The 22,974-nt window shown below is 47.3% G+C and overlaps 1 protein-coding gene across 1 annotated transcript; it reads right to left on the reverse strand.

Annotated features, from left to right (window-relative positions):
- Positions 1–1,415: 1,415 nt before the first annotated feature.
- ZNF628 (zinc finger protein 628) lies at positions 1,416–8,788 on the reverse strand. Its single transcript, XM_084805129.1, has 2 exons — positions 8,654–8,788; positions 1,416–5,952 (listed from the first exon to the last, which is right to left on the reverse strand). The coding sequence occupies exon 2, from the start codon at positions 5,935–5,937 to the stop codon at positions 2,344–2,346; it is 3,594 nt and encodes a 1,197-aa protein (XP_084661255.1). The 5' UTR covers positions 5,938–5,952; positions 8,654–8,788; the 3' UTR covers positions 1,416–2,343.
- Between the last annotated feature and the right edge of the window lie 14,186 nt (positions 8,789–22,974).

The following is a 22,974-nucleotide window of genomic DNA, read 5'->3' on the forward strand; positions in this document are numbered from 1 at the left end:
GCTAACTGCCATGAAACTGCAGAGCCAAAGGAAGGTACACTTTAGCCTCTGCCACAGGCCAGGAGCCAAGAGCACTGGGACTACACCCCAGGCCAAGCCCGAGCCCAACGGGGCACCATTTATCAACCAGAAAAGCTGCTAATCCAGTGCTTTCTTTCCTCCCCATTCCTTTTTTCTTTTGTATCATGTCTATTAGATTTTGACCCTGTAGATGGGGATTGCCTTCCAGTAGCTGTACAATGCTCAGAAAACATTAACAATTTCCCCTTCCAATGCTGAGCCTGGTGATGGCTTGCCACCTTTTCCACTGTTCCTGCTAGTGTGCCTTAACAGCAGTCCAGTACACAGATGCTAGGCAGGTAAATGTTTCCCGTCCTTTATCTCCATGCCAGGAAAAGGTGCTTCACCTGCTATATTTGGGTTATCAGGCTATTGTTAAAAGTACAAGTACAAGGCCAGAAAAAAGATGGCAACCCTATATGAATATGTTCCAGAACATTACTCTTCATGCAGACACCAAGGCTTAATAGGTTTCTGGCATTGAGTGAGTGCCCTAGAATACTCTTAAATGTTTAGTTCTGCAGCTGATATACGTAGAAAGGGTTTCCAGAAAGTTTAAAAACCACTGCATGGGAGTGTGGCTGCCTAGAAATATGAATAGTCTGTTACTGAGAAATTTTTAGTATTATCAGAAAAGTAGCCAGCAGTTCTTTATCTCCCTCCCTGCAATTCTCTTTAGCACTTTCCAACAGCTAGGGCTCCTCCTGCCATCTTCCTTGTGTCTTCTTATGCAGGCAGAATGCAGATTAGGATCAACTGGTAAATCTCTGGGTGATCTGCAGTAGATCAACAAGGGCTTTCTTAATAGCAAGTAACATTGCAATTAAAAAATAACTTCCTGGCATACCTGGCTTCCTGCTTATTGCTGATCTCCATCTCAGTGTTTCTCACCTGTAAAATATTATTGTTAGAACCCCCACCTATAGTAACATATAGATTTGTACTTTTATATATGCTGTCCCGATGTACAGCGAGAGGGTGCAGCAAGTGACTGGCTCTTAAGGAAGAGTTGTAGTTCAGTGCTAAAGCACATTCCTTGCACGCAAGAGTTCCTAGGTTCAATCCTTGGCATTTCCAGTAGGGCTGGAATTTCCCATCTGAAACCCTGAAAAACTTCTGGTCAGTGCAAAAAAATACAAAGCTAGATGGACCAATTGTTTGACTCAGTATAAGGCAGCTTCCTATGTAGCTCCCCTTGTGGATGGGGCAGCCTCTTACCAAAAGTCCAGTTAGACTAAAACCCACCAAGGAATTATGGTACCTGGGTACTGCACAGGCCTCAGTCTGGACTGCATCTTGGAGATGTGAACCCAGCCTATGCATGATACATGGAAGAACAGGACTGAAAGAAAGAAGGCAAATGTGCTTCAAAGCAGTCTTTTATTTTCCTTCTAGGCCAGCAGAGTCTGTGACCCTCTTGTGTTTGTTAGCACCAGGAACTGGGGTCCACTCAGGAAGAAATGTGGTTCTGCCATGGTGAAGGAAGGGCTGGAATGGGGAACAGGAGATGAGAAGGGCTTAACTGGAAAAGATGCTGTGGCTGGGAGGTGCAGTCTGTGGCAGCTCATAAGACTGCCTCCCGCAGCATCCAGAAACAATGGAAGACCCAAAAACTTGAACTTTCCCCATTTTCTATTACACAAAAGGAGCTTATGCTACTTGACAGCACTCTGATCAAATGCCGTAACATGGAAGGGAAATGGAGAGAAGCCAGATGTCCAGTTGCTACCCACTAATCACATTCCCTGCCTAACGTGGCAAGGAAAGACAGAGGTCCTGGCCACCATGCACTGTCTTTTAACCGTCAGGCTGCACAAACATTTGGTTCTTGCCAAAACAAAGTATTTCAAGCGTAGTGGGAAAACAGGGATGGATCTGGGATGAAGGACTGGACTGGCTACTCTCTCATGCAATTTAAGTGTTTGGGGGTGAGGTGGGGCTGGCGAAGGAGTCATTGTGGCTGCAGGGGCAGAAGCAGCAGCAGCAGCCCACATGTGAGCAGGGAGAGGGAATGCCAAGGGCATGCTTTGGACCTGCAGGCAGAGGCTTGAACCAAGCTCCGTGCTGTCACACCAAGAAAGAATTTGTCCTGAGGAACCCAAGCTGAGCTCACCTGAAGAGACAACAACCCCACCCATGAGTCTTGTAGTTACCTAGACAGGAACCACCCTGTCTGGCAAGTCTTAAGTATAGCAGCCACTAGGTAGGGCCCCCATCTCATTCACCTGTAAGAACACCACCGAGTCTTGGCTGATGCTCCAATGTGTGTGAGGACAGCTGCTTTCAGAATGTGTGAACAAGTTGCATGTTTGGTACTGTTTGTACAATCTGGATGGAAGGCAGGCCTTGGGACGTGACTGGGCTTTGCAAAAGCTGCACCATTTGGGAGGTGCTGTTGCCGTCAACGGCAGGTTGAGTGCTGTCTGGGCTGCTCACTTGCAGCGTCGGCACACTCTCCAGCACTTGGAGGGTCTGTTCTCCCTGGGCACTGCGGATGATCAAGAGGTTCTGCCCAGTTCCTGAACTACCCTCCGGACCCTGCAGCTGGAGGCCGGGCAGTTCCTGCACCGTCTGGATGTTCTCCACCTCCTGAACGCACAGCCGGGTCTGCTCCCCCCCTACACCCCTCAGCACCAACACATTCTGAACTCCTTCCTCTGTCTGCAGAGTCTCAAAGTGCATGTCTTGCACCCCCTCGAGGCCCTCCACCTCACCCCCTGGCCCCAGAAGCTCCTCTCCTGGAGAATTCTGCACCACAATTAGGTTCTGGCTTTCCTCCAAGCTGGGTCCCTGTTGGAGGTCCACCTCGGAGAGCTCATGGGAGCTAGACAGAGCAGTTCCCATCTCACTGATCTCCTGAGGTGGGCCCAGCGTTTGAAGCTGGACACTGCCCATCTCTTCCGAAGGTTGGAGCTGCTGCCCTTCCTGGGAAGACACCAGGCCCTGGATCTGAATGGTGCCATCTAGCTGCTGAGAAGGTGAAAGGCCCTGGATTTCAACGCTGGTCACAGACTGGTTTGAAGGGGACAGGTTCTGGATCTGCAGAGGGCTGGCCTGCTGGGGCGATGGCAAGGTCTGGATCTGAAGGGGCCCCACTTGCTGGGAAGGCTGGAGAGGTTGGAGCTGCAAGGTCCCCACCTGCTGGGATGATGGCACAGCCTGGAACTGCACAGCGTTCAGCTTCTGGGAAGGTTGAAGAGTTTGGAACTGCACCGTGCCAGTTGGGGTATGACCAGATAGGCTCTGGATCTGCACACTGCCTGCTGTCTGGGAGGAGGGCAAACTTTGGATTTGGACAGCGTTCTGGGGTAGGGGCAGGCTTTGGATCTGCACAATGCCAGCCTGTTGAGAATGTGGCAGGGCCTGGATCTGGATTGTGCCAGTCTGCTGTTGAGAAGGTGGCAGGGTCTGGATTTGGAGTGTGCTGCCTTGCTGGGCAGCAGGAAGGCTGTGGAGCTGCTGGGGCAAGCTTTGAATCTGGATGGTGCCTGCTGATGGAGCAGCCGACACAGTTTGGATCTGCACCGTGCCCCCTTGTTGTTCTGGCATGCTCTGGAGGACAATAACATTTTGCCCGCCAGTCTGCAGCCCTGCTGTCCTCTGGATCTGCACATTCTGGAGGGGCTGCATGCTGGGTCCAGTGGCGCTGGGCATTAAGATGATATTCTGGCTGCCAGACACTGGCGGTGGCGGGGGAAGCGGTGGCACAGGCTTCTTTCCCTTACCTTGACGGAGCGGCACAGATTTGCTGGGGGTGGTGGGAGTGCTTGGCAACAGGGTAAAACTGGTTGGAGCAGTAGGCGTAGTAGACACCACCTGGGGACTGGGCAGCAGGATGAGCTTGGGGGGTGAGCTTTGGGGGGGTGGCGGTGGCTGCTGCTGTTGCACGCTGGGGATAAGCTGCAAGCCCTGTGCCGTCTGCACCAGCAGAAATGTCTGGGTGTTGGAAGAAACAGCGGGGGCTGGGCTGCCACTTAACTCCACGTTCAGAGTGGCCTGCATGTTGGGCATGATTTGCACCTCTTGGGTGGCAGCAGGTGAGGCAGCGGCTGGGCGACTGGCCGCCTCAGGGCTGCTGTGGGTGCGTAAGTGGCGCTGCAGGTACGAAGCCATGACAAAGGCCTTGGAGCAAACTGGGCACTGAAAGGGGCGTTCCCGCGAATGGGTGCGCCTGTGCAATGCCAGGTTGGAGGAGTGGGTGAAGGCCTTGCCGCAGTCCCGGCAGCAATAGGGCCTTTCGCCAGTGTGCACCCGCTGATGCTGCCGGAGGTTGGATGTCTGGGTGAAGGCCTTGCCACAGGTCTGGCAGGCAAACGGGCGCTCACCAGTGTGCAGCTGCTGGTGCCGGCGAAGGCACGAGGTGTTCTTGAAGGCTTTCCCGCAATCTTGGCAGGCGTACGGGCGCTCGCCGGTGTGCTGCCGTAAATGGTACTGGTAATGAGAGGCCCACTTGAATGCCATCCCGCAAGTGGGGCAGGTGAAGGCACGCAGCCCCGTGTGAACCCGCTGGTGGATGCGCAGCAGGGACGAGCGTTTGAAGGCCTTCCCACACTCGCTACAAGCGTAGGGACGCTCACCTGTGTGGTCGCGCAGGTGGTAGCGCAGCCCGGACGAGCCCTTGAAGGCCTTCCCACACTCTCCGCACACGTAGGGGCGTTCAGGGGGTGGGGGCGGCGTCACTGTGGCTGTGGCCACTGGCTCAGCCTGCGCTGGGCACGTCACCTCAGCTTCCTCGAGCCGCTGTTCAGCTGGGGGATGCGAACGCTGGTGGCCCAGGAGGCTGGCCAGCGCTGGGAAAGAGCGCTCGCACACCATGCAGGTGTACGTGCGATCGGACGAGTGCTGGCTCTGCTGATGCCGTGCTAAACCTGCCGCACTCTTGAAAGTCTTGCCACACACTGAGCAAGCTAGTGAGGGGGTGGGGGATGCTACGGATGCCGCGGCCTCCTGCACTGGCGGTGGCAGTGGCAATGGCTCTGCCGGGGCCAAATGTGCTTCCTGGTGGCTCAGCAGCTGCTCCTGCAGGGGGAAGGTCAGATGGCAGATGCTGCACCGAAACAGCATCTCTACAGTGGTGGTGGGTTCCTCAAGGAAGAGCTGTGCCGGAGGAGCGACGTCGGCATGAGTCTCCAAGTGCCGCTGCAGGTAGGTGTCAGACGCAAAGGCCTTGCCGCAAATCACGCAGGTGTGCGCAGGGTGGGCAGCGTGTGCTGATCGGCAGTGCAGCGCCAGGTTGGAGGAGTGGGTGAAGGCCTTGCCACAGTCCTGGCAGCGGTACGGCCTCTCACCAGTGTGCACCCGCTGGTGCTGCCGCAGGTTGGTGGACTGCGTGAAGGCCTTGCCGCAGATGGGACAGACGTAAGGACGCTCGCCAGTATGTGTGTGGCGGTGCCGCCGCAGGCTCGAGGAGTTCTTGAAGGCCTTGTCGCACGCCGGGCAGGGGTAGGGGCGTTCGCCAGTGTGCTGGCGCAGGTGATACTGGTAATGAGAAGACCACTTGAAGGCCAGGCCGCACTGAGCACACTTGAAGGCACGCAGGCCGGTGTGCACGCTCTGGTGAATCTGCAGCAAGGACGACCGTTTGAAGGCCTTGCCGCACTCGCCGCACTTGTATGGGCGCTCCCCCGTGTGTCCGCGCTGGTGATACAGCAAAGCTGATGACCCCTTGAAGGCCTTGGGGCACTCTGAGCACTTGTAAGGGCGCTCGCCTGTGTGAGTCCGCTGGTGGTGGATGAGCCGCGATGACCACTTGAACACCTTGCCACATTCCAGGCACTCATACTGGTGATCGCCGCTACTGCCGCCGGGGCCGCCGCCTGCCGGGGCCGCCGCTGGCACTGCCGCTGCCTGCATCTCTAGCTGCTGAGCTCCCACCATGGCCTCAGATTTCACCTGTTGGAAGCAGAGAGAAAGAGAGTGTCATAACCATCACAGACCTCAGCCTCACACAGCTTCTCAGCCATGTGTTTCTTCGGTGGTAAAATCTACATGCAGTGACTTTACCCTCTCACCGTCACATGGAAATTCGATTGAATGAACTCACAAACTCCAAGAGTTACCTCTTCACAAAAACTGTTTATCAGTGACGTTTCTCTCAAAATGAGAGGGTAAAATCACTACGTACCACCAATTTAAAGAAAACAACAGGCGATTCAGTGATTCTCACATGCACATACAGGACCTCATGTCACTTTATGACTTGCAACTGAATGTTTGAATTGTGCCACTGAAAAGTAGATCTTTGAGGAGATGCAAGATAAAATAGAACACCCCCCCATGTAGATTTTCTTCTGTCACATGTGCAAGTCCCATCCCACCGACTTTGCCTTATTTGTGATGAGAGACGCAAAGAGAAAGGGATTTGGCTGGTCCTGGGAGAAGCAGCCACTCCTCTCAGAGCCAGCTGAGTTCTTGGCTGTGCACAACGTGCATCATCCCCATATGGATTGTGTGCATTGTGTGAACAGACTCAGCCAGCACTGAGAAAACCAGCCACTCCTCCCGTCGGCTGCCGAGTCTCCCACCACCCACATCCCAACAGTTACCTCCTATCTCAGATTGGAGATAACAGCAGTGATTCCTCTAGGAGGTGGGGGTTGGAGGCAAGCCTGACTCTGGAGGAATCCAAGGAAGTTCCATGGGCTACACAGAGAACCTCCTTAGGCCCATGGTTTCCCTCCCATGATCTGAGGCCTGAGAGTGGACATTTTCCATCATTATTCACTTGCTGTCAGCCACCTTGAAAGTTTACTTTAGAAGGGGATTAGACAAATTCATAGAAGATAAGGTAATTAATGGCTACTAATCATGAGGGCTATATGCAACTTCTAGCCTCAGAGGCAATATGCCTATGTACACTATTTGCTGGTGAACCTGAGCAGGAGGGTGCTATGGCACTCATGTCCTGTTTGTAGGTTTCCCACATGCAGCTGGCTGGCCACTGTGTTAACAGAATGGTGGACTAGATAGGCCTCTGGTCTGATCCAGCATGGCTCTCCCTATGGTCTTATAGGTGGGATGTGGATGACTGAAGAGAAGCACCTGGCTTGACAGTTGCATTACTTCAGGCTGAGGGTAGGATTTGGATCAGATCCCAATCCTCCTTTCTTAACCAAAGATGGGCTGTCCCTCTGTCAGTTAAAGAACTGGGAAGGGGGAACTGGCTTAAGAGGAAATTGGCATAGGCAAAGATTGATATCTTCCCCCAAGAAGGATCCTTTATGCAGTGAGGACAGCTGCTCCATGAAGGAGGGAGAGGAAGCAGCAGTAGAGCTCCCTATATCAGAGGTGGGCAACTTGTGGCTCTCCAGATGTCCCTGGCCTACAACTCCCATCATGCCTCACCAATGGCTATGCTGGCTGGGGCTGATTGGAGTTCTAGACCAAAACATCTGAAGGGCCACAAGTTGCTCATCCCTGCCCTATATCATGCCAGGATTCACCTCCAGGTGACAGCCTCCTCCCTCCTGCCATGGCTGAAGCCATCTGAGGAAGGAGAAGCACCAGTCCTCCTGTGTTTAGCTCCATCTCCTGCTAAACTTTACAACTAAGAATCTACACCTAAATTTGCTTTTTTCCCTCCTTCTTCCCAATCCCCTTTCCTTTTTTGTTGCGTCTTTTAAATTGTACAACTGCAGGCAAGGACTGTTATTTCCAATCTTTGTTCCCCGCTCCTGGAACCATGGCTGAAGAGCTGGATAAAAATGTTTTGAATGAATGAACTTAAACAGAGATAAAATTAGAAATTGCCCTTGAAAGATGCAGGATTCTGAGGCCAATGTGCCCTCACCCAGCACCTGGCTTCCCCCACACAACCAATCCCTTAAGGGGCAAAAGGATATGCAGTTTCAAAGAACTGAACGTGATGGGAACTGAAGCAGTGCTTTCCCTGAGCCAAATCCTCTCCCTCCCCCCCGCAACCCACTGTCAGCTGTGAATTTTTTAATGGATCCCACCATAATTTAGGGCTCAATCCTATGCATGTTTAGACAGAAAAAAAGGCCTACAACTCCCAGCATGCCCCACCCAGGCATGTCTGGCTGGGGCATGCTGGGAGCTGTAGGCCTCTTTTTCTGTCTAAACATGCATAGGATTGATCCCTTAAATGTTTTCCAGCCTCGTGTAGTCCCATGAAGGGAGTTAGGGCTCTTTTTCTCTCATACAACTCTTATAATTCAATGCAAGACTTAGAAGTGTATAGGGCTGAATTTGAGCCTGGTCCTAACGGAGCCTCATCCTAGATCTCTTTTTAACTGTTACACAGGACGAGAGTTCTCCTGAACACGTGCAGTTTACAGCTTTCTCCTTCTCTCTATCATTATTACGGGAAGGGGGATCCGTGAGGCCCAACCACCGCGCCTTTAATTAAAGAACGCCTTCCCTGTTTCTCCACCCACCAGGATTCAGAAGGGAATTTTTTATCGGAGGGTAAAAAAAAATAATTAAAAAATCCCGTGATATGCCCCTTTAAATATGGACCTGCCCCTTTAAGGAACCGAGGTTCACTGCCCCTCCCCCTTGGTCGTCGTTCGGCCTCGCGACGTCTTGTCACCCTTCCCCCCTCTCCCCCTCTCTTTCTCTGTTTTTTCCTCACCTGAGCCTTTTTTTTCCTCACCGCGCGCTTCGCCGCAACGGAGGGTTGATGGGAGGGGTACAGCGGAGCTGTGGGGGGAGGGGCCCCCGCTCCACCCTCCCAACGGCCGGTGGCGCGAGACACCCAACCTTTACCTCGCTCACACTAACCGCCCGCGACACCCAGCGGCCCCACCCCTCTGCGCCTCTGCCATTGGCCACCCAGAGCTTCTTGGGAGTTGTAGTTTGCATCCGCCCCCTCGCCATCTTGGCCGCCGTACCACGTGCCCACGAAGAGCTTGGGTAAAGGCTAAATTGGAGATGGAGAGTCCAAGGAAAAGGGAGTTTCTGCCCTTACCTGACGTAGTGGTTGCTGCGTATTGACGTCACCGCAACCATTGTTGCTGAGTGTGAGGATTTGAGGGAGTGCTATTACGTCACAGGGAAGGTGTTACGTCGGGCGCCAACATTTGAACCTCTTGAGCCTTACAACAAAGAGTATTGTGTGCCTGATAACACCGTGCTGGGCTACAGTGACAACAGAAGGCACAGCAGACGCTACACAGATCGTTTATTCATTCATTGTTATCCCGCTCTGTATGCAGGATAAGAGTGTCTATCACTCCATTTAGGGGGCCATCCTATATCCATTTATCTGGGAGTAAGCCCCATTGAACTCTATGAGACTTGGCTCTGACTAGACATGTATACGTTCGTGCTGTTAGTGAACAATCACAGCTTATAATGGCATATTCCTGTCTACCTCAGTAATGTATTTTTAATGGTAGCAGGTAAAATAATAAAATAGTTGAAATACTTAAACAAATTAGTTTATTTATTTGAACCCCTCCTTCCAAAGTATCAGATTACGTAGTAATTAGGGTTTGCAAATCTCAGTGTGAGAGGTACCTGTATTTTAGGTGTTTGTTGTTGTTGTTGTTCAGTCATTCAGTCATGTCTGACTCTTCATGACCCCATGGACCATAGCACACCAGGCCTTCCTGTCCTCTGCTCTCTCCTGGAGTGTGCTCAAGTTCATATTCATTGCATCCGTGATGCTATCTAGCCATCTCATCCTCTGCCGTCCCCTTCTCCTTTTGCCTTCAGTCTTTCCCAGCATCAGGGTCTTTTCCAGGGAGTTTTCTCTTCGCATTAGGTGGCCAAAATATTTGAGCTTCAGCTTCAGTATCTGTCCTTCCAATGAGCACTCAGGGTTGATTTCCTTTAGGATGGACTGATTTGACTTCCTTGCAGTCCAGGGGACTCGTAAGAGTCTTCTCCAGCACCACAGTTCGAAAGCATCAATTCTTCGGCGCTCAGCCTTCCTTATAGTCCAGCTCTCACAGCCATACATTACTACTGGGAAAACCATAGCTTTGATTAGACGGACCTTTGTCGGCAAGGTGATGTCTCTGCTTCTTACTATGCTGTCTAGGTTTGCCATAGCTTTCCTCCCAAGGAGCAAGCGTCTTTTAATTTCATGGCTACAGTCACCGTCTGCGGTGATCTTGGCGCCCAAGAAAATAAAATCTGTCACTGCTTCCATTTCTTCCCCTTCTATATGCCAGGAAGTGATGGGGCCAGATGCCATGATCTTCGTTTTTTTAATGTTGAGTTTCAAACCAGCTTTTGCACTCTCCTCTTTCACCCTCAACAAGAGGCTCTTGAGATCCTCTTCGCTTTCTGCCATTAGGGTGGTATCGTCTGCATATCGGAGGTTGTTGATAATTCTCCCGGCAATCTTAATTCCGACCTGTGATTCATCCAACCCGGCGTTTCTCATGATGTACTGTGCATATAAGTTAAATAAGCAGGGTGTCAATATGCAGCCTTCTTGTACTCCTTTCCCAATTTTGAACCACTCAGTTGTTCCATTTTAGAACAACCATGTTCCATTTTACATTTTAGGTGTTACTGTATAGAAATGTGAATTTCAACAGATAGTGGCGTTTCCACAGACAACTGAGTGATGAGAGAAGCAGAAATGGGTAGAACTTACATAATTGTTAAAAATAAATTAGAACCTTTCTATCAACTATAATATCAAAACATTAAAAATATGACATTTAAAAACCAGCCAATTAAAATGTATTTATTTGATATATATTTATATTCAACCCTGAAGGGTTCCCAGAAATACAATAACTACCAATGTGAAAAGATAACAGCATATGAAGTCTGCAGCTGTTAAAGGGTTTTTGGAACTGTGTAAGTGTACCACTGCCACACCATGCTTGCATATCCCAAGAGGAAAGAAACTTGTAATCCACCACCAAATTAAAAGATACAGGGACTGTTATTCTTTATATAGGAAAATAGAATAAGAGAATTTTAGAGTTGGAAGGGACCTCGGAGGTCATGAACTCCAACTCCTTGCTCAATGCATGAATCTTGCAGCTGCAGCATCTCTGACAGATGGCGGTCCAATCTCTGCTTAAATACCTCCGATGGTGGAGAGCCCACTGTCTTCCAAGGCCGTATGTCTACTGTTAAACATTTCTTGCTCTTAGGAAGTTTCTCCTAATGTTTAGCTAGAATCTGCTTCCTTGCCATTTCTGCCTATTAATTCTAGTCCTGTCCTCTGAAGCATCAGAGAAAAAGTCTGCTTCCATCTCCTGCATGACAGCCTTTTAGGTGTTTGAGCTCACCTCTTGAGCCTCCTCTTTGGGCGTCTTTTGCTAGTTGGTGAAGACGTTTCTATTTTGGCAGGCTGCTAAAGGTTTGTTTAAAGGTTTTCTCTATGGTTCCTTCCTCTGTATTTTGACTGTATTGAATTGCTGCAAAATGCTGCAGCTAGGCTGCTAACCAGTGCATGGAATTGGGATCGTATTACACCTGTCCAAAAACACCTGCACTGGTTGCCAGTTGCTTTCCAGGCATAACTTAAGGTGTTGCTTTTAACTTTTAAAACCCAAAATGGCTGAGGACCTGGCTATTTAAGGAACCATCTGTTTCGCTATGAACTTGCTTGAGTATTAAGATCTGCAAGAGAGGCCCTTTTGAGCATGCCATTAGCCACAGAGGACCATTTGTTAGGCAAGTGTGAAAGGGGTGTTTCTCTTGTGTTTACTCCAAACTACAGAAAGTGCTTCCTCAAGAATTACGATTGGGCCCCAGTCTCTTGGCCTTTAGAAAGGGTGTAAAATGTATCATTTCAATTTATCCTTTTAGAATGTGTAGTTTTAATGCTAGTTTTAATGTTTAAACATTTCTACTGCTTTTAATGTTCTTATTTTTTCTTATTTTTCCTTATTTTAAGGTTTTATTGTTTTACAGTGTTGTACGCTGTCTTGATGGCTTTTTAGCCAATAAGGTGGTATATACATGTTAATAATAAAATTAAATAAATACTGAAAGTACTGTTTTATATTGTACTATGGTTTTTAATTGTTGTGACCTGCTCTGAGTGGTACACAGGCACTAGGCATAGGACTGCTATCATGTCTCCCCTTAATCTTCTCATCTCCAGGCAAAACATACCCAGATCTTTCCTTTATTCCTCATAGTATTTGTTTTCCAGACCCTTCCCTATCCCAACTACCCTCCTCTGAACATGCTCTAGTTTGTCAATGCCCTTTTAAAATTATGGCACTCAAAACTGGACAGAGTACTCCAGATGTGATCTGACCAGCGTGGAAAGGAGTGGAACATAGATATCCTCTATCCACCTGGGGGCAGCACTAAGTCTTGTTTATTAATTCCACCAGAACTAGAAGTGAGCCTGAGCGCTCCCTCTCTTGCTGAATATAAAGGACAATTAGGTAAAATGCGATTGCAGCTTCTTGGCTCATTACAAAGTCTGTAAGTGTTAAGTGGGCAATGGAGTCTCGGGGTGTTTAAAATGAAGTTAGTCTGTTTATTGATAGTACCGTTATTTGTAATTATAATCTTGGCTCTTTCTGTAGGCTACATAGTTGGGAATGACCAACTTTTCTGTTTCACATGCCGAAGAGATTGTTGCACCTCACAAGCTTGTTCCCTCCTAAAGCAAGTTTGCCCAATAACATGTATTGCTTGGCCTGTTCCATTCCTCATCTGTTCCATTCATAAGCTGTCTCCTATTTCCTTCTGTGTCTCAGAAAATCACCTATTATTGAGCTTTTGGTAGTATGCAAATGTTTTTCAATGTAATTTATTTCTCTGTTTATGTAAGAGATGTATGGCCTGCCTTTCCCTCCATCAGGATCCACAAGTTAGATTAATAGCAATGTAAACATAGTTTAAAAGAATAGAAACTGCAATACAGGAAAAACCAACAGCGGCATTTAGCACAAGAACCAGGTAAGGCATAGGAGCAACTAATTACATATTGTCCCCAAAGCCCTCTGAAACAGCACAGAACTTGCAATCTAAACTGCATAAATGAAAGATCCAGACAAGATTCCCAGTAGAAGCTGGTGGTCCTATGTCAGTGGGGCAATGAATCCATTCCAGGTTTCAGCCAGAATCGGTCAGAACTCTAAAGGAACTATCCAAGGTACTGTTCTGGGCTTTAAAAGTCAAAACTAACACTTTGTATTGGGACTGGAAACTAACTAACAAGAAGCCATTGGAGTTGGCACAACATTGCAGTAATATGTTCTATACAGCCTGCCACAGTTAACATCCTTGCTGCCACATTGTGGATTAGGTGTAGCTTCTAAATGGGGTTGTTTTTTTTCTTTCAGAAGGAGCTCCATGTAGAGGACTTTGCAGTAGTCTAGCCTGAATGTTACTAAGATATGGGTGTTGGGGTGGAGGCAGGCTTTTCTTATTAGGTGACTAATGGACATGCAGCTGATCAACCAAAATTATTTAAATAGCCAAATAGAGGAACAACTGAGCTGGGAAGAGAGAAGTGTACTGCTGGGAACCTTTAGTGCAAGGAGTGAAGCTTTAAGTTGAGGATGAAGTATCATACATACAGATTTGCTTTCAGCTGAAACAAAAGACGTTCATTTGCATGCATTATTTCAAGCTCTTTGCTATCCTTGTTCGTGGCGTGCTATTGTATGGATGACATCTGTGAGATGTCACTGGATAGAAGGTGCTACATTTGGACAGGGAGATTGGACTAAATGGCCTTTCTGATCCCTTCTGATATGTTGACTTTGCATTCATTCCTGCCAACAGGGGTCAACAGTCTCCTGCTTCTGCTCCGAGGAGCCCTGACAAAACAATCCCAATGTTTATTTGCTGCAGGGCAGGGTGAAGAGGACCTGGATGGCCTGTTGAGTTGTCCCAGCAGTTGAATGGCATCTTGGGGGCCAGCCTGAGCTCCTAGCCTGTTGGAGTGGGTCCAACATGCCATAGAATTGAGGTGTGAGAGCAGATTCCCAGCACTGTTGATGAGAGATTACACAAACACATTTGCTGTTACACAACAGTCCTTTGGCTGCTCTCCTGAACTGCCCGCCTGGGAATCACAACATCAGTTGCAGATAGCCCAGGAGAGTCAGGCGTCCTTTTCTCCTTCCTACTAGAAAAACAGATCTGTCTGTTTCAGTGCAGATCACCTGGGAGAGGTTAGATAGCCCTTAACACACTTTAGCTGCCCTTTTATCCACACTGCCCAGGTGGCTCAAGTTGGGTTGAAGCTTGATGTACTAGGTTTACAAAAAACAGAGTTTTCTTATTCTTTCTATACATGTTTATATGACAGGTAGAGATTCTTCACTTATGAGTCAAAGAGGAAGGGGGTGGCAATTATTAAGAATAAAAGATGTGCCCACTCTTCTGGCAAAGAGAGGGGGAGAGAGAATGCCTTATGATTTTTTCCTCCTTTTTGCATCTTGCTATATTTATTAATCCTAAAGAAGACTCCTACTGCTGTGCTTTCAGGCTGAATTTTACAGATTGATCTTGTGCAAGTTTGGCACGCCTAAACCCGTCAGTTTCAATGGGACACCTAAATCCACTCTATAGGATTGGGTTGTTCATTTTTATTATTCCACTCTGTAAAGTCTAACCTAGGCATGTTTTGCTTAACTAGCTGTCAAATGATCTGAATTGAAGATAAAATGTAGAACAGCTCAGGTTTTGGAAAAACTGTCATTAATCTGTTTGCAGCGAAGCAGAAGGCTTGCAAGTAACTCGGGATCTGCATGGCTCATTTGAATTAGCTCACAAATGACCTTAAATGTCCTTCTACAGGACATCTTCTGATCAAGCAATCTCAGCTCCAGGACAGCTTACCTGAATGTCCAAAAAACCTGAAAGAATTTGAAACTTTCTGCAATCTCTTGTGCAGTGGCAAGGCTAGGAAACCAGCTTTAAAATCAGATATCTCCCTGCCAAAGTGGGGTAGATGGGTGGCATGTGGTATTTCAGTTCTGCTTTGGCCAGTATGATTTGGGGCAGGGGAGAAGGTGTGGCGAAGGACGTCATTGAAGAAGACCTGGCAGATTTTAGCTTTGGCATATGATTTAGTGTGTGATGTTCGAGGACTGCCAACACTAGTTGCACCCGCTCTGGACAGACCCAGGGATGTAAATCAGAGAGGGGGGAATTTTTGGACTGGTGCCAGGAACAGAATTAGAAGTGCTTTGTGGGCACAGGGTGTAGTAAGTCAATCCACTGCAAAGCTGGAGGGGACATAGATGGGATTGCCATCTGCCAGAATGCATATCAATTGTGACCTGCAGCAGCCTTGCTTCCTTTCTGGAAGTTAGGAGTGGCTTACATGGGCCTTGCACACACTGACCAGTCTAACACCTGCTTAGGTTCAACTGTGCAAGAAAACCATGTGCTGTCAGACCACATTATACATACTCCCTGGGTTCCCAAAACACTATCTAGTGGATAGATTGTTCAGTGCTGAAGGCCACATTAGCCCAGGAGCGTGTGGTAAGCAAAACCAAGCATAAAAATACTGTTTCGCTTTTTGCATTTCCACCTTTATGATGTCTAAAAGAGAACTTGCACAAGACGGGTGAAGATGAAAAACAAAGTTTCAAATGGATACAGAGCTTACAGATCTCTGTGTTGGTGGTTGCATCTGCACTCTGCTAGAGGCATAACCTCTGGATTTTATAGAGGCACCCAGTGGTTAGTTTCTAAAACCAGAGGTGTGAGGGCTCAACATTTTCTTGAAAGCCACACAAAGACACCCTGCCTGCTAGTCCCAGATGAATGGGGAAGGCTTGTTGAAGTTTCTCAGTAATGAATGCACTCTGCACATGCTTTGAGGTAAACAATTGTCATTATTTTATATTATCTGGCCCTATCCCTAAAGCTCAGGGCAGCTTCCAGTTAAAATATACACATATGAAAAAAGAAAAGAAAAAACTTAAGAAAGAAGAGCTTATCCCCTGTTGCAGGGAGTGGGGAAACTTATACGGTTTGGGGTGGGCAGTCACTGGCTGCACACACTCATGCAGCTTGGATGGGGGTGAGGTTAGAGATTAAAATTATTGTTTTAATCAAGTTTTATTTATGATTGAAACACCTTGAGTACCATTTTTCTTAGTAGAAAAGCAGGGTAGAAATCAAATAATAAAGCCTCCGCATATAAAAATAAACCAACACGCACAGCCTCCCCACACTCTCTGCCTTTCTTCACTCCGAGCTTTTATCCTGCGATTGAGATTGCTTCTTCATGGATGTTTGCGGGCTCTTTACATGACGCTGTGTCCCTCCAGATCTGCAATCTATTTAAAAGCGGAACAAAGGGCGTTTAGTGCAGGAGATGCCCTGGAGGGTCACGACGTCATGTAAAGAGCCCACAAACTTCTGCAAAGGAGCAATCTCAATCTCAGGAGAAAAGCTCTGTAGGAAGAAGCCCAATGTGCTATCAAATTACCTCATTGTGTTCTGCTGCTTGAGTTCCCCCCCACCCCCCCACCCCCGTGAAAAGAGGAAAAGCGGCAAAAAGAGGAGCCAGATCAATGAAAGGTAATGGAAGACTCAGATATGGGGAGAAGGAGCGGGGGAGGAAGCAGGTGAAAAAGGGACTCGTCGTGATCCTGCATTTAAAACAGAAGCAGAAACTCCTGTTTTAAATGCAGGATTTTAGGCTGGTGTAGAGATGTCCTCTGTCTCTCTCACACATAGACACTCACTCGTGGGGCAGGGAAGGCTTTCCTCTCCCTGGTAGGAGAGAAGGTGGCTGCTCTAGCCCAGCAAACCCTGTCGTTTCTCTCTGAAGAATAATATTATTGAGCGGGAAACCACAGAGTTTCCAAGCAGCACTGAGCCTCTGGGTCTAAGCAACATTTTAAGTTCCCACAATGCTGTCAGTGCAGTGGTACCCTGGGACACTGCGGATAATTAAAATGGGAGCAAGACTCGGCCACCTGCCTCTGATTACAGCACCAGAAAAAGTTTAATGCAGGGCTGAGTGTACACATTAGTGATGGACCTTGCTGGGGAGCTGGGGTCCCAGCAACTACCTAAGAATGCTAGGTGCTGACACCAGCTCTGCCCTCAGCCCTTCAGTTTTGTGCTTATTTACTTCTGGTTAGTGTCCAGTTCTTGGAGGGGCAGCCAGTCTTCTGTAAATTACGAAAGGGTAGGGTCCTTGTAAAGCGGCTGAGAATAACCAGAACACAATGGAGCAGGGGTAGAGTAGCAGTCATAATTTAAAAAATTCAAAGGAAAAAAAAAGAGATGTTGCAGCTCAAGATTTCCTGGAAGCTTTGTGGCCTCACTCCAGGAGTGTGGGAATGTGTGGTGTGGTTCTTTTAACAGTGATGTCTTTTCAATAACTCTGAGGCTGTCTTGTCTTTATTACAGGATGATATGTTCAAGGGCTAAGCCCTGGCTTCAATAGTAGGTTCTGGGCTTAAGGCTTTCCTCAAATTCTGCTCTGGGGGGCCTGGTGGGAATGGGGGAGCTGTAATGGTTCTCCATACGACTTCTTGCAAATTCTAGAGTAGTATTGTTAGAGACTCTCTTGGGCCTCTGACGCACTAGGATACATGAGCTCAAGTTCATGCCGAGCCAAGAACAATCCTGTATTGGAAAATTAGTGATAATGTGTGGAGGTTTTGTGGAGAGGATTTCAAATCTAATATGTCCTCTGTAAAGCTCTTTGCGTCAGCTGCAGAGCTGGCTCATACAGACTAATTGCTGCTAAGATTGCAAGACATCGGGTATTCAGATAGGACCTTTGGCACACTTTGCACACAGAAAAATGTTACAGTCTTAAAGGCAGATAAGGCAACCATGTGCCTGCACTTTGTGATGCCATCCATTTCGACATGGGTCTACATTGTGATGTCATCCTCTCAGTAATGCCTCCCCCCCCCACATTGTGATGTCATTGACACAGTATCCTAGCAAGGCCAGGCACTGTTTTCAGCATTACAGGGATTAGCTGTCTTGCCCAGTGTCCAGAGCAGCCTTATCTCCAGATGTACAACTGTTCAAGAATCCAGTATTGTGGCTTTAAGCCTTTTAGCTCATTCCTTGGTCACATGCCCCTCAGCTGAGCTGGTGTTCATAAGGATGAGGTATAAGAACAATTTTTGTTCCCTCACCCACTTCTTTACCTAATCCTCTTTGTTGTGGCAGATCCTCATATCGAGACAGAAGGGTCTCCATTAACGTTGGTAAGTACAGTTGGCAAAGCACCCTCAATTTAGCTTTTAATCAAGATTGTGGGCAATTTCCTCACAGTCTTTCCTTGCTATTAATGTTCAATGCTATAGTGTTTCAGGAACAGCCAAATGGCAGCCTGTGAGCAGCATCAGGTCCACAATATGGTTTTGTCTGGTCTGGTAACTACAGCACATTGCCATGCCATGCCATGCCATGCCAGTGCCTCACCAGGGTTGGAGTACAGGAGAGGATGGAGAGTTGGGGCAGAAGAACCTTAGCTTTCTTTTCCAGCAGCTTCAGTGAGGGTAGAAGGATCTTGGCTTCCTCTTCTATTCCATCATCCTCTGCTCTGAGCTATGGTTGGCATTTGACCAGTCATCTGACCAGTCAGATACTGGTTAATCATCAAATACTGAAAGCTTCAGTTTACTAGAACAATAACAGAGGCAACATTCTTTCCCTCAAGGAGAAAAATCTATAAGTGAATGAAGGGTAAAATATCCCTGAGCACGTGCAGTGTCTGTCCTTTGTCAAGGGAGTGCTTTCCTACCTGTGTGGGGGCTGGGATCTGTTGTCCTGTGTCCTCACCTTAGTGTGCCTGCCTAGTGTCAGTATTTCTGCCTGAGAGAGATGGTGACATTCAATTGTGGGAGAGATCTCCAGGCTCTACCACTGGCTGGCTCATTTGTTTGGCATTTGGGAGACCAACATAAACATGCTTTGAGCATTTCTACACAAGGCTTTTATTGCACGGTTGTGATTAGTTGCTCATGGAGGTTTGCGGGTTCTTTACATGATGTCGTGAACCTCCAGGGCATCTCCTGTGCTTTCTGACCTTTATCTTGGCCTTTAAAAGATTGGGGATAATGCGGTAATAAATGTCATTCCATTTTAATGGCAGTGTGAAATTGCACAGTTCGGCTATATCACAGTGCCAGTGAGCAGCTGCATAATGAAACGTGTAGAACTTGCAGACAAGTCCCGGGAAAAAAGCCTGTGCCAGCCTGTGTAAGGAGCCAATCTTAATCCCACAAAGAATCTGGAAGCAGAAGCCCTGGTAAGATGCAGGAGTAAAAGCATGGTGTGGAGAAGCCCATACAAGATATATCCAGTAATATTATACGCAGCAACTTCTGTGGTCCTCTTATTAAGGAGTGAAGCTGTATGAAGCAGCATAGTACTTACACATTTGTTTCACAGCACACACCTGTGCTACAGTACAAATGCACTGACCGTTCCATGTGATGCCTTAGTGTGCAAGTGTGTCCATGACACTGCACAAAGGTAAAGGTGTCCCCAACCAGTCGTGTCTGACTCTAGGGTGTGGTGCTCATCCCCGTTTCTAAGCCGAAGAGCCAGCACTGTCCGAAGACGCTTCCGTGGTCATGTGGCCGGCATGACTTTACACCGAGGTGCACGGAATGCTGTTACCTTTCCCGCCGAGGCGGTACCTATTTATCTACTTGCAATTTCTTGCTTTCGAACTGCTAGGTTGGCAGAAGCTGGGAATGAAGACGGGAGCTCACTCCATCACGCAGCACTCGGGTCTCGAACTGCTGTCCTGCCGACCTTCCAGTCTGCAGTTCAGCATCTTAACCACTAAGCCACCGCGGCCCCTTGACACTGCACACCTGCACATTAATAGCAAAAACAGATTGGCTAGAGGAGGGTTTTCTGGCTGCATTCTCCAATTCTGGCATCCAGTCAAGAGGGGGAAATTCTAGTCAGGCCAATAAAATCCTGGCTAGCTGGCAGCCTGCACTAGACTATGTGCTTGCTTCATGATACCTCCTGAACTGTGCTTCCCTGTTCCTGTTTTGATAATACCATGTGCTGGCCTGTAGGAGAATCTGGGAAGAGAGGGCAGAGGCAGAAGCTCTGAGAGAGGTGTGTTGCATGAGATGCCTGCTCCTAAATATGTGAGGAGGTGTATGTGTGATCATGACCCTGACTCCCAGAGATTTGGAGACCAAGACACCCTGACTCCTGTCACAGCTATCAGATGAACCTATGATGCAATAAAAATGGAAGGGTGCCACTGACACATCATTCATCGTGGCTTCATGGAATATGTTGACAATATTTGACCAATGGTCAAATAATAATCATTTGGTCGGTCAGCTGGAAATATTTAACTAGTCAATGGACTGGCATCGTGACCCTGCAGTGAGCACAGACAACAGCCACCAGGCTTGGAGTTAGAGGGCAGGGCTATGAGGAGACATTTCTGCCCTTGCTGAAATTGGTTGGAAAGGGGAGTCAGGGCACTTCTGCCCTCACATCCTCCTCCCCTGTATTCCAGCAACATCACAACCAGACTCTAAGCTGTTATTCCCCATGTGCCCATTGCCCAGCTTAGGTAGCTGGCCATTGTGGGGTTAGACTATTGTGTGGAAGAAGAGGGACTGGCCTATGTAAAAAGTAGGTCCTTCCAGGAACACGCTTTTGCAATCGTGCCCACTCTCAGATCATCACCATGGCCATGTTTTCATCACTCTTCGGATTTTCACACCAGAACTATCAGTTTCCAAGGGACATTTTAAAGAGGCAGAAGATTAGAACTTCCCACCCCCTGCCCAAAGGTCAAGAAGACTGACAGGCAGCGAAGCACATTCAGTACTCGCCAACAAAATTGTTATCTTTTAATGCCAAAACATGGACACCCCCTTACCAGTGTGCAAGCACGCAATCTCTTTGTCACAGGTCCCTCTCCCTGGCTGTTCATGATCAGCTATTCAGCCCTGATAATCTACAGAGCTGTCCCACCTCAGTTTCAAGGTAAGCTATCTGATCAACCCCACCTTCCTGCCCTCATCATGGGCAGTGCTCCTATCCTCAGCAGCACTGAATATATGAATCGATGCCTCTCTATGATCCAGTTCACACAACATGACAACCCAGAATAAGAGCTGAGTATGGGTTGTAATTGAATCGTGGGTTGTTGTTGCATCATTGGTTGTTCTGTTGTTTGAACCCAGACACACTAACAACCATGGTTTGTTAACTACTAACAACCCATGGTTTGTTGTTGGGTTGTCAACTCTGGGTTTTTCATGGTTAACAACTAGCAACCCATGATTCAACAACAACCCACAATTCAAAGGCAACCCATACTCAATATATACTCTGAGTTGTCATGTTATGTGAACCAGGTTTATGTGTTTAGGTGTTAGGAATTATGATTTGTTATGTATGGCATGCAATGAGATAGACTTGCCAATTCTCTGAGATTTTAAAACTGATCTTCCTCCCTCTTTAAAATTCCATTTGTTCTCTTTATTCACTAACTATTTTACAATAGGGCTGTTCATTAAATTTTCCTAGGAACAGCTATGCTTTCAAAGACATGGCTTGCTAGATCAAAGCAAGCATTTTGCAAGTCTGCTTCTCTGCATGCCAGTTAAAATCAGCCTTGCAAACCATGGGCTGCACAATCAAAAGACTTTATTTTTACAAACATCCTGGTATCTACTCTGCAAACCCATCATTCTCAAAATTGCTCCCTAGCCTGGGGGTTGAACCAAAGCAAACTTAGCAGGGGTTCAAAAGGTGATCAGTCTGTTTTAAAACTGACTGGGGCTTTTCTGCATGATGCATATAATTTCCAATTAATATGCAGTTGTTGCTCATTTGTTGCAGGAAATCTAGATGTAATTGCTCAGGACAGCACTTCTGTTGTAAAGAAATCACATTTCCCCGAGTGCTCAAGCTACTATATTGCATCACTTGGAAAATGTGATTTCCCTTGCTCCAAGATCATATTGGTTGTGACAGACTGAATGCTGTGTGCAGTGTGGTTATGTTAGCATCATAGGAACCTATTGGTAATGTTTGACATCACTAGTGACAAGCAATACAACTCCCCTTCCACTTGCCCCTGTCAATTTTTAAATGTCCTTCTGTGTTTTCCTGCTTTTGTCTCTAGATTGACCAAATGCCAAAGAAAACAGAGTTCCTTTACTTTTTAATAGAGACAAGACTCTCTCAGTGGCGGCACTTAGAATCTACTACTTGCTTCTCTGGGTAGCCCATTTGATCCCTTTCCTGCCAGCCTTCAGAAAGATGGCAAAAACTGTCCTTTTAGGGAAGTTTTTAATAAAGTCTGATCCCCTGAGTTGATCGATTTATGGTGTTGCTCTTTTTACTAACATTGCTTGTTTTAATTTATTTTAATTTTAATTGATTATGGTTTTATTTTTATTGTGAACTGCTTTGAGGGCCCCGTGTGTGTCCTCAAAAGCTGTGCTTATGTATCTACATATGTATGTATAAATAAAAATATAAAATAAATAAATGGTTGTGCAAAAGAAGAAATGTTGGTACATAACAGCAGCTTGGCATGCAATGCCTTCTGACTACCTTCTGAAATTTCCTCGTCTGCATAACTATTAAAGTTACAGGAGGCATGTCCTCCTTAGCATTTGGTTACCTTTGCTCTGTCTTTCCCCCCTAAAAAACAAACTAAAAAGAAAATGGTGGTGATGTTAGTTCTGTGACCCAACAGGTTGAGACGTGACCCATGAGTTGAAGACCAATAGTCTAACAACTGGTGTCATAAGGATGCGACTTTTCCTAAAACAACTAATCAGTGCATATGTTATTCCATTTTTAATTAAAGCTGAGCTCAGTGTTAGGTGCAGAAGAGGGGAACCTTAATGGTACAGGAGACAGAAAAGCTACTGATGCCCATTTACAATCAGCCAGGGGGGTCAACTTTTCTTAGTTTCCTATGGTTTGAATATAGCTCTCAAAGCCCTGCCAGCTCCAGTAATTCATTGCTGGGGATAACAGTTTAATTACTCCCACATGTCACTCTTCCCTCTA

This window comes from Heloderma suspectum, chromosome 6 (genome assembly GCF_057233095.1).
Source record: "Heloderma suspectum isolate Gila_16-S chromosome 6, 16-S_ref, whole genome shotgun sequence".
In the NCBI taxonomy this organism is placed as follows: Eukaryota; Metazoa; Chordata; class Lepidosauria; order Squamata; family Helodermatidae; genus Heloderma; species Heloderma suspectum.